A 12,326-nucleotide genomic window follows, 5' to 3' on the forward strand; every position below is an offset into this window, starting at 1 on the left:
TAAGACTTATTCAAGTTATACTCTGAACAAAAAGTTTTCAAGTATTTAAACTCTTCATTCTCCAGGATATGCCCAATAGTGGAGATTCCAATTAAATCCAATGCCCCAAAGCCCTGTAATTTGCCAATCTCCCATAGCGGTGTCCCCTTCCAAAGTGGTGGTGCCCTCGTGATTTTCCGGACCCATCCGATCTTCCATGTTGCCCTTTCCACACCGCCATGGGCAACGGGAGCAGGCGTAATGTTCCTCTACCGCCATAAAGCTGGTCCGGTTGTCTTGTTTATCACCTTTCTTCAAGTCAGTTACTACAATATCTGTGCCGTTCTTGCAGACCGGTTCTACTTCCCTTTACCCCATTGTGCACGTTCTTACTCTAAAGATTAAATGATTCATGCATGCGGTTTCCAACTTCAGGAATCCCTGTGCTGCTACATGCCAATCACTACTAATTCAAGAGGGGTCTTTCTGCCTCATTTCGAATTGCCACAGTTTTCTTATATTTTTAGCTTGCTATTATTAATGTGAAAGCCTTGCCAAACAAAGCCCTCCCCCTCCCCCCGCCCCATCTATTGCTTAGTAAGTTCATGCAAAGAGAAACAATATTGCCGATTTTTGTAGGTTTTTATTCTGCAAGTGCTGTACAGAACATCTTAGATGTTCAGTGGAAAAACTATTCCTAGTTTTTCAAAATACGTATTTGTGCTTCAACACATGTTCGAACTGAATCTTAAGCAGTTCCAATTTTACATGCCTTTTCAGTAACATGAAAATAAGATCAAAGACCTAATTTACAGTAATTCCATTTAACCAAAATTTCCTTTAAAACAGGATTAAATATTCAGTTTACCAAAACACGACCACGTTTAGAATGTTATGCACCAATCCCAAAGCAGCACCAGAACACTTATGTATGCATAGTTTACAGTTCTAGTAAGTGAAGGGAGTACATTTCAGCCTATGATGGACAAACTGATAGGAGTTCATCACAAAAATGCCAAAAATTTCCATCTAATAACACTTGCTGTAATTTGTTCCTCTGCAATTGGTGCCATACATAATTCCACTCAATGATTAGTGGAGGAAAATAAAAATAAAAACGAAAGTAAAAAAAAAAAAGTGTTCTTTTAAGAGTCTCACATTTCAGAGTTTTACAATTAGTCACAACGTAATGCTTTACCATTTTTGACAGAACATGTTTCAACAAAGCATGCCATAGAGAATATAACCTCGCTTTTGGTAATTGATTTAACCAAAATTTCCTTTAAAACAGGATTAAATATTCAATTCCGATATGGAAAAAATATACTGCTCTCCCACAAGGCATGGGGTGGGCAGAACTACGCAGCTGGATCTCTCCCTTCTGCTCTTTGAATGTATATGTGATGTTAGGATGGAACAGCCGGGTATGCAGGCAGCCGAGGGCATCTGCAAGATAACATTTAATCATCAATTAAAATAGTTAATGAAATCAGGGTAGAATGATGCATTAACTTGCTAAATACGTTAGTTCTAAAATAATCAAAGTCAGTGTTAAAAACAATTTCTACTGAAAGGGTAGATCCGAGTAAGTAGTGTGGCTCACTGGTTAGAGGCGGCAGACCCGAGAGCAGAGGACGGCCCGGGACCAGGGTTCGATTCCCGGCGCGGCAGGTTTCTGGACCAGGGTCAGCGGACTCGATAATTCTCTCGCCTCGGTGCCCACTCTGATCAGCGATCACACTCGGCAACTCTGGGCATTAGCTTGCCTCATCTTCACTAACGGCCCCACCAGACTGCCGGGGATGCCTGGTCTCACCCTGGAGATACCCATTAAGGGACCATCTCTCAGGGAAGCCAGGAAGGGTTTCGCAGCGGTCGAAGCGCCTTGGGACCCTACGGGTAAGTAGTGCGCTATATAAATGCCTATACATTTACAAAGGCCGATTAACGTGCCATGAAAAGTTTAAAAATAAAATACGGTTCTATATAAAAAAAACATTTTTAAAACATGGCCCAATGGTGCTAGAAAGCTTTACGAAAGTTACAGCAGAAAAGTAATAAAAACTATACAAATACACATTCAGATACACATACTTATCTATGACAATGTAGGTTCCCAAACTTTCTCAACCCCTGGCTCCCTTGACTCATTGGCCATTGCCCGTGGCTCCCAACTGTTACTTTTATTGGAGGGTGGGGCGAATGTAAGCCGGGCTTCGGGAGTACTTGCATTTTTCGCCCTGAAAATAATTGGTATGAAGCTAATGAAGGTATTATAATCATATAGGCACACAGTTTCGCATTACTAAGACGGCGCCTCTAATAAAATATTCCTAGTTACACTTCGTTGGCCATTACTTTTTTAGAGTACCTTCAAACCATATCCCACTTACAGTGCTAGATGGCACCCCTATGCATGTAGGCCCATTGCCAAAGCGTTTCTGCGCTTGAATATTTGAATGCACTTCCATTTCTGCCCATGTCATACATGCCAGCATACCTGTCTCAGCAGGGTGACTCATGATTTTTTTAAGCCACATACAGCATTATTTTTGCTGTCTCCTCCCTAAAATTGTCTTCAAATCAATGCAAGAAAAATAAATTCCTCAAATCTGGCATCTTCCGCTTACTTTGGGAGTGTTGGAACATGGGGATCCAGTGAAACATGGAGGTCATCTCCCTTGACATGCCCTTAATTAAGCACTACATTTACAGCTTTAGGCATGTCACTTACAAATCATCGCCATCATGCATTTAAGTCTAACTAGTTTAACTGAAGCCTACAGACTCTTCAACATTAAATGCATTAAAGTGTTTGGTGAGTGGCTCCCTTTGCTTGGTTTGACAGCTCCCCAGGGAGCCATGGTGCACAGTTTTGGGAACTATTGAAAAGGAAAATGGAAATTTAGAAAAAGGGGAAGAAAGCAAACCAGTTCCCTCATAAAATCATCATACAATGGATGTCCTCCGACATAAGGGTTTTAAATAATTTAACAAAGAAAACAGTGGAGAAGTGTGAAAGACCGCCAAGTCATTAAGAATTTAAGGATTTAAGTGTATGCAAGAGAATAAGCTAAGCCTGTTGTGGACAGGGACTACAACAAAAGACTGTAGGAGAAACAATTAAGAAGGGGAATAAGGCTAAATATCAAAGAGTAGGGATTAAAAATTAAACTAGGGTTGTGATAAGTATGTGCAGCAAAAAAAAAGCCTGAATACGTTATTATGAAGTGAAGTCTATATCACTGAAAGGGAGAGGAAGAACTTGGCAGCATCACTTGTTAATATGAAATTAAACTGTGTACCGTCTTTGAAAAACGGCGCCGGGAACTACAGGAGGGGGAACACATCCAGTCAGGTGCATCCGCCTGTCTACCTTAACTTGAGCGCTACTGCTTCAATATCTTCTCCTCCCGGTTATGGCCTCCTTACCACTACATTAAGGAACCATCAAACTACGCGAGTAAAGTCCATCACCCACATTTCGCCCTTTCGGGCGTTGGCCACAACACCATTTCCGGTTCTTTCTTTCAAGAGGCCCTGAAGATTTGCAGTCTGTTTCCCTGCGATGAAACACGTGTTGGCCAGTACAAGAGGAACAATAAACCGGTGTTTTATACCAAGAACTTTACTTCATTGAAATTCCTTTCTCAGCACTTTGCAATCTATTGACTTTGAAAACTTTCGATGTGCACATTTTACTTATGCTACTGAAACTCGAAGTCACCCAGACATTATTGTTGTTTATCCAGTGCAGGGGTTTTGTTGTTTTTGTAAGAGAATAAGCTAAGCCTGTTGTGGACAGGGACTACAACAAAAGACTGTAGGAGAAACAATTAAGAAGGGGAATAAGGCTAAATATCAAAGAGTAGGGATTAAAAATTAAACTAGGGTTGTGATAAGTATGTGCAGCAAAAAAAAAGCCTGAATACGTTATTATGAAGTGAAGTCTATATCACTGAAAGGGAGAGGAAGAACTTGGCAGCATCACTTGTTAATATGAAATTAAACTGTGTAACAGTACAAAAATTATTATTCAAGAAGGAGAAAGCAACAATCGTCCTCTAATGATAGTCTCAGATACTTAATGGAAAGCTGCTATTTACATACTCTCATGAACACATGATGAAGTTATTTTGCCATCAACATTTAGGTCAGTTTGTCTAGGTTAAATAGAGGGTAAACATGTATAGACAAAGGCAACAGGTGTCACTATTAGAGCGAACACCAAGACTACAGTCAGGACTACAAGTACAAAGAATACATCTGTAGAGGGTCGATAAGCAAACTCCACTTGTGCACACTGGAGATGGGCATACATGCTCAAGACAACACTACAGACCAATGCAAACAGATAATTACTAATTAATTACTTTTGTGGTGTCATTAAAATCAAATGAAGAACTAAACTGAATTAGAGAGGACAGTCCATCCCCTCAAATCTGTAAAGCACAGTCAGCTATACTGGAAATAGAAAAAGACTATACGATATAAGCATATTTGTTTTTAAATGGTGCAACTACTACAAATACAGTACTCAAGTTGGTGTTTTCTTTAAGGATTGCTGTACTATGAAGCAAGCTCCTTTTGGTCCAAATTTAAGCCCCTGCTAAGAAGGGATGTCGACGCTGCGGCTCTTGACCTCTCTAACACTCTGGCGGAGGCCGTTTAATCCCTCGCGCCGGCTTTGCAAAACTACTCAGCCAGGAAGCGGCCTTCGGCCCACTGGTTCTCAGACTCCCTCAGGACCCTTAGACAGGGATGCAGGAAACAAGAAAGACTATGGAGGTCACACCTGGACCCCATAGAGAAGGACAAACACAAAACCCTCATCAAGGGCTATAAAGCGGCAGTGCTGGCAGAAAAGAAGGCGCATTATCCCAAATTAACTGCCTCACTTAGTTCCCCCAGAGACTTGTTCAAAATAGTCGACACTTTGTCCCTCCTTTAGTCACCTAACCCTACAGTAGCCTCCCAAGATCTGTGGGATCAGATTTCCACCCTTTTCCATACTAAGATCATGGATATTTACACAGACTTGGAAGCCCTTAATCTCAACCAGTGATCCCTGCCCCATCCGCCGCGACTCTGGAAAATCAGGTGACCGAACCCCACAGTCGGTTCACCCATTTCTCCCCCTTCACTCCCGACCACCTTAGCCTGCTCCTGGACAAGCTTAAGTCCGGATCCCCGCTTGACCCCGGTCCCCTGAAAATCCTGAAAGAATGCAGGCAGGTAATTTTGCCCCTCCTTGTTGAGGTAATGAATCTGGCTATTTCAGAAGGGGTCTATCCCTTAACTTGGAAAATGGCAATTGTCAAGCCCCTGCTGAAAAAGCCTACTCTGGACCCCGGGATCCTGAAAAACTTCCGCCCCTTTTCCCTTCTCCCTGCCCCTGCTAAGCTGCTGGTGGCACACCTTAACCATCATTTGAGTGCATTCCTCGACAGTTCCAGCTCTCTGGATCCCTCACAGCACGGTTTTCGGAGGGCACAGAGTCGGCGCTTACAGTGGTTGTCGACAGCATCCGGGCTAAGGTCGACAGTGGTCAGATCACTTTACTGGTGCTGTTAGACCCAACGGCGGCTTTCGACACGCTCACTCCATCTATTCTAGCAAGCCGCCTCAGTAAGCTGGGAGTTGATGGCCCTGCACTTAGCCTTCTTACATCCTTCCTTGACCAACGGAAGCAAAGGGTTAAGCTGGGCGATTTCATCTCGCCAGTCAAGCCTGTGAAGTGTGGGGTCCCCCAGGGCTCCTCCCTGAGCCCCACGCTTTTTAACGTCTACGTGGCCCCACTCGCCAGGCATGTAAGATCCTTTGGGCTGGAAGTTCTCTCCTACGCCGACGACACACTGATCAGGGTCTTCATATCACAATCTGTGAATATAACAGCTCTAAACTTTAAAAACTGCATGGAGGCGGTCGCCGGCTGGATGGTCAAAAACTTCCTTAAGTTGAATGGGGAGAAAACTGAGGTCCTCATTTTTGGAGGCAAACACGAGACCTGGTTGATGGACTGGTGACCCTCTGTCCTCGGCGCTTGCCCTACGCCATCCTCCTCTGCCCGCATCCTGGGTGTTATCCTGGACACCACTCTCTCCCTTGACAAACAGGTTAGCAGGACAGTTTCCACCTGCTGCGGTGCCCTAAGGATTTTAAGAAAAATCACCCACTATCTCTCCCTAGAAGCACGCAAACAGGTCGCGGTGGCTCTTATAGCCTCCAGGCTGGACTACAGCAATGCACTACATCTAGGCATTAACAACGGCTTGGTCCAACGCCTTTAGATTGTGCAAAATGCAGCGGCCTGTTTTGTCGTGGATGCCCCGAAGTACTCATCAGGCTCTGCCATCAGGAAGAACCTGCATTGGCTCCCCATGCAGGCTAGGATAAACTTTAAGGCCCTCTGCCTTACGCACCGTGCCCTGAACGGGACTGGGCCCGAAAACATTTGTTTACTTGTGTCCCACTATGTTCCCGGTAGGGCTCTTTGCTCCGCCAACAAAAATCTGCTGGTTGTTCCCCGAGTATCCAAGGCCAGATGGGGCGGAAGGGCCTTCCGCTTCCTCGCACCCAGACTTTGGAACACGCTCCCTGATGACCTTAAGGGTCTTGCTTCCCATGCCCTTTTCTGCAAAGCACTCAAGACCTGGCTCTTTCAAGAAGCCTAACTGTAATCTGCCCCCTGCCCTCCTCTGATCAAACAGTTGTACCATCTTTCAGCGCCTTGATGCCTATGGGTTTAGTCGCGCTCTATAAATCCATAATTCAGTCATTCATTCATTCAGTCATTCATTCATTCATTCAGTCATTCATTCATTCCTTTTTTCAGTTCTTCATGAGTTTACTTACTAGATGTTTTAGTGGGTCAATATATCGGTCACTCAACATCTATTATTTCCTATGAAACTAACCAGTTTTTTCTAAGCAGTTTTTGTAGAATTGTAATTAGGAGTACAGTTACTTGCTTCAAAGTGCAGCAGTCTTAAAAAGAAAAAAGAAACCTCTTTCTGAACTAAGGCGAATCTGCAGGTCCTTTGAATTCCAGTCCCCTCATGCTCAGAGATGGGCTGAAACTTCTGGACATTTTGAATTATGCCATTCTGTTGCAGTGACTGTAATCCCTCCATTTAAACGTGCTGCACTTTTACGTTCTCATTCACCTGACATTAAGAAACACGCAAGCTATCACTGATTGGCTGAGGGACACTTGCAGCCTAAACTAAGTTCATAAAGGAGTGATAAAATACAGGTCCTTGAAAAGAAAAAAGTGATCTAACATCTTTGAACAATGGTTAGAATACTTTATAATTAACCTCCGTGTTTCATACTATTTCCAATAAATTAAGCCGTGCCAAAGGCTATAGGTCTGGTGTTAGTTGCAAGCCTTGTGGCTTAGTCAATGCCTGTTTTGTTACAAGTTTTTGTAAACCTTTATTGATAAGGGAACTGCCGGGCCTGCATCAATATATAGGGGGAAAATAAATCAAAAATCACTATATTATATATATATATATATATATACACAAAACGACTTAAATTCACCAGTTAGTTATCTCAAGTAACTACCTCCTGCCCTAAAATACCTAGAACATGCGCCCCCCCACTGAGCACAGTGTTGTCATCAATTATGTCATTTCAGATGTTGCAGTGATAGGACCCGTTCCTGAACATTTTTGATGTGTTGTAATATGCATAAATAGTGCATGGCAAGGGCATGAGTTATAATTACTTAAGATCACTTTAACTGGTGAATTTCAGGGGTTTTGTTAGGTGAAAATGTAAGTTATAACATACTGTTTTGAACTAACTAGAATGCTCCTTTAACGTTTGTTAAAGAAAAAAATCATAGAAATGAATTGAAAAAAACAAAGTAAGATGTCTATTGACTGTGGCCAGGCCTGTGCTCAACGTCCACTGTGCACTGCCTTTTGGCCATGCACGGCGTTTAGTTGGGAGTAGTGTACTAAAACCAGATGGACTCTCACAGCAGAGTAGGTTACAATATAAAGGGTGTATTTTTAATTGAGACAAACATACTTTGTCAATGGGTCAGCGGATAAAGCAGATTTATTGGTGAGTTGACAAATTGAAATATTGAACAAAGTGATTGGTCTAAATTAAATAAAAATAATTTTTTGTAAAAATGTTTTAAAAACGTCCCTTGCAAAGGTCTTCAAACTTTTTGATGCAGAGACCCCCCTGTCAAACATTTCAAGAACTTAGTACTCATTATCGACCACTATTGACAACCATAAACTCACCAATTCCCACAGCCAATAGTTTTTACATTAGGGAAATTCATTAAACAGCATTTGGCAAACCAATGGTCAGTGAGCGTGGGGGCATGGTCAAAGGTGTGGCTAAAAACAAAGGGCCTCAGTTATGAGGCATTGGCGTAGGGCAGCACCACAAGGCTTCTTGCTGGACTGTACTACGCCACTGTGAAAGGGCAGGAATAAAGCTTATTTATGAAATATGGTGCATTCTTGTCCTTTCCCCCTGCGATGGCACACCAATTGCTGCCTAGCACCAACATAGGCAGGATTGTTTTTGTGCATTAAGTGTCACCTTCCCGCACAAAAACAATGCTGAGAGGGGTTTTCCTCTTTCTATGTATGCTGCAAAATGCAGCACACATGGAAAGAGGAAAAAACGAGGACAAATGAAAACATTTCTCCTCGTTACGCCTGCTGTGGGGAGGCTCAAGGTTTTGGAGCTGCCCAGGTTTACATGGTTTTGCAAATCTGGGGAAGCGTCAAAATACATGGGTGTTGCATGGGAATACCAACCTAACACCCATGGAACGTCTCCTTGATGCCGAGTAAGGCAACGCAGGGACTTGCCCTCCCTTGCATTCCTCCATATCTACGAGGCCATGCAAAGACACACAGGGTGACTTTGCGTCGCCTCAGATATGATTGAGTCGCTTGCGCCGCTGGAGCTTCAAAATAAGTGACACTCGGTTGACGCAAGCCTCATAAATCACCCCCAAAATATTTTGTTCACTTTTTTGGTCTTTCACCATCAGGAAGCTAGATATAAAATAATGGGTAGCTTAAATGACAAGCATTAGAAATGCAATAGGTCTCGCAGCATTAGAGTTAGTGCTTTTAGAATTGTTTATAGGTTTTTTGTTGTAAATCTTTTGCATTTTATTTTTTTGTAGGCAATGCAAAAGAATTACAAATCAAAAAAGCAATAAGCAAATGTAAAAGCTTTAACTAAAAATCCTGCGAGACCTATTGCACTGTGTGAGGGTGAGGTGTTGAGGGTGAGTGAGGGTGAGGGTGAGTGAGGGTGGGGGTGAGTGAGGAGTTGAGTGTGAGTGAGGTGTTGAGGGTGAGTGAGGTGTTGAGGGTGAGTGTGAGTGAGAGTGAGTGAGGGTGAGGGTGAGAGAGTGTTATTGTGAGTTAGGGTGAGGGGTTGAGGGTGGGTGAGGGTGAGATGTTGAGGATGAGTGAGGATGAGTGAGGGTGAGTGAGGGGTTGAGGGTGAGTGAGGGTGAGTGAGGGTGAGTAGCTCTAAGGGCCACATTCGTTTTTTTAAATTTCTGGTAGGCACGGGGAGATTAGGTGATTTGCCCAGAATCACAGGATGTGGAGTCGACCCCGAGGCTTGAACCTTGGTTTTCAGCACCAAAGTCAGCAGCTCTAGCCGTCAGACCACATCCTCTCCCAAGCTTTCTCCCTTTGACTCACTCCTGACATCGTCTGCGCTCTGTGCAAGTTTTTGCAAAGGTAAATATGAAAAAAGGGATAAAAATCCGGTCATGCTGCGCAAAGTCGCTATTGTTGGACAATTTTTTTAAAGCTTGCCCAAGTTACACCCGATTTGCAGCAATAAACAGACGCCTGCTTTAGAAAGTATTATCATCAAGGAAATGTAAGTAAACAAATAATGTCTCTGTTGATTTGAACGTGCAAAGCAGTCTTGCGCATACCAAGCATTCGCCAACTTTGCAAGGAGCAGAACAGAGCATAAGGGCTGACTCCGAGAGGGCACCACGGCAACATGGGTATGTGAATTTACCTTCAGATAATGCACCATTGAAAACCACCACCTTTGGCGCCGGAGCCAATAACATGCAGGCTAAACCCGAGTCCAGCAGAGACATTGTTATGGCTGTAGCAGCAGATAGATGCAGAGAAGCATTTGAATGGATCGCTCAAGGTCATACGAGCCACTGGCGCAGTTTTACTTGCATCCGTGTACTGGTCTTTAGCAGCCCGCGGCACGCCTCTTTTCCCGCTGGAGGGACCGGCTTCAGTGGTTCCAACTAGTGCAGGAAAAAAATGTTTTTACTCCACACCCGAAAACTTCTCCCTAGAAACAAGACACCAATTTCTAACCAGGGAAGAGCGTACACCGGAATTGAGGCAGCCTTTTAACACCGGTGGCATAAACACTCACCAAGAGCAGGAACAGAGCGTGCAGCCCAGCCCGGCCATGGCAGCAATCTCAGAGCTCCTGGAGGAGTGACCTCTCCGGCCTCTATCCTCCGGCTCCCACAGCAGGGAGACGGGGGCTCTCCATAGATTGCAACAGGAGGGGCCTGTAAGGAGGGCTACTGAGGGTTAGTCGGAGTGTTTTAAGCTAGCATAGTGTAGGAGCCTGAACTAGGGTGACCATATTCTAAAAACTCCAAGCTGGGAAATTCTTCAAAAATAGACAGACATTTTAAATTGACCGATGGACCAAACAATTTAATTAATTTCACGCACCGAAAACACAGACAATTATTCACTGAATGGTTTATATGTAACTTTTACTCACAGTATCATCTGTGACAACTAAATTGTTTTCTGCTAGGGCCTGATTTGTAGATCCTAACTCAAAAACATGAAAATGTATCTGCCGCTATATTCAGTCAGCCCTCTCAGAAAACTGAAATGTGATACATTTGCTGGAACGGATAGTGAGAGACCAGGAAAACTAGGCTCGGGGTCAGGCGGGGGAGGGCGGGTTTGGAATGACGAGCTCGCGAGGCGGTGTTGGCGGGGAGGGGGCGGGGCGGGGGAGAGGGTGTGTGTGAAACGAGACGGAGGGGAGAGAGGGGAGGGGGAGGAGAAAGAGAAATGCAACACGGCGGGAGGGGGCGGAGCGGGGGAGAGGGTGTGTCGATGGACCAAACAATTTAATTAATTTCACGCACCGAAAACACAGACAATTATTCACTGAATGGTTTATATGTAACTTTTACTCACAGTATCATCTGTGACAACTAAATTGTTTTCTGCTAGGGCCTGATTTGTAGATCCTAACTCAAAAACATGAAAATGTATCTGCCGCTATATTCAGTCAGCCCTCTCAGAAAACTGAAATGTGATACATTTGCTGGAACGGATAGTGAGAGACCAGGAAAACTAGGCTCGGGGTCAGGCGGGGGAGGGCGGGTTTGGAATGACGAGCTCGCGAGGCGGTGTTGGCGGGGAGGGGGCGGAGCGGGGGAGAGGGTGTGTGTGAAACGAGACGGAGGGGAGAGAGGGGAGGGGGAGGAGAAAGAGAAATGCGACACGGCGGGAGGGGGCGGAGCGGGGGAGAGGGTGTGTGTGTGTTGTTAGGAGACGGACGTGCACGCGCACGCGATTTTAAGGTCAATGCGCATGCGCATAAGCTCAATGCGCATGCGCATTGACCTTAAAAGTCACGGGCACTGCAAGGAATCGCCACGATTCCTTGCAGTGTGGATAAAGAGTGGATAACTCGCAATAGTCTCGCTTGCTCGATGCGCATGCGCATCGACAGGCGAGACCTAAAAAACGAACGTAAAAAGTTGGTACTCAGTTGGAAATGCACTATAGTACACTATGAAACCCCTATTTAATGCACTGCAGAGGTCTGTGTGGAATGAGTGCCACATTTAAATTTGGTTGGTGCACTGGAGAATAGGGACTTGGGTATTTTTAGTGCTTCAAGGTAACCACCTGAAAGTACTGTGAATATGCAAGTCATTACGTTATACTTGCATTGCCATTTTAAGATTGACTGCTACAAACTGTGCAAATCGTTTTAGGCTAAAATGGAGTTTTAAAATTTAGAATTTAGTACTACCAGACCATAAGTAATGCATTTATTTTGCATAACTTCATAGCCCAGTTTTTAAGTCTTTGCACTGCCACTAAACCAGAAACACACATCTTTGACATCTTGCGCGCTTCTGGCTTGGCGTGTCCTTCGAGTGCCTGGTCTCGTTTGTGGGTGCTCTCTTCTGGCACTTGGGGTGCCTGCGTTGTAGCTTGCGGTTGTTCACCAGTAGGGCGGGTGATGGCGACCTTCACTGGAGGTGGCAGTGGGCAGCCATGTGTGGTGCGTGCTCTGCACCGGTCTTTCTTGCTCTATTG

General features: G+C 44.4%; 1 protein-coding gene across 4 annotated transcripts in view; it reads right to left on the bottom strand.

Moving 5' to 3' along the window:
- Window positions 1-602: 602 nt before the first annotated feature.
- PATL2 (PAT1 homolog 2) overlaps window positions 603-12,326 on the bottom strand; it is a 392,378-nt gene continuing 380,654 nt past the window's right edge. For 2 of the 4 annotated variants that reach the window (XM_086933506.1, XM_086933505.1), the window contains 2 exons: window positions 2,074-2,219; window positions 1,298-1,425 (listed from right to left, as the gene is read on the bottom strand). In XM_086933506.1, coding sequence (XP_086789632.1) covers window positions 2,078-2,219 — 142 coding nt within the window. In that variant the 3' untranslated portion in view covers window positions 1,298-1,425; window positions 2,074-2,077. Of the gene's footprint in view, window positions 1,426-2,073; window positions 2,220-12,326 lie in introns of all 4 variants that reach the window. The other 2 variants (XM_086933507.1, XM_086933508.1) reach the window with 2 other exon arrangements.

The sequence above is a fragment of the Lissotriton vulgaris genome, chromosome 8 (genome assembly GCF_964263255.1).
Source record: "Lissotriton vulgaris chromosome 8, aLisVul1.2, whole genome shotgun sequence".
In the NCBI taxonomy this organism is placed as follows: domain Eukaryota; kingdom Metazoa; phylum Chordata; class Amphibia; order Caudata; family Salamandridae; genus Lissotriton; species Lissotriton vulgaris.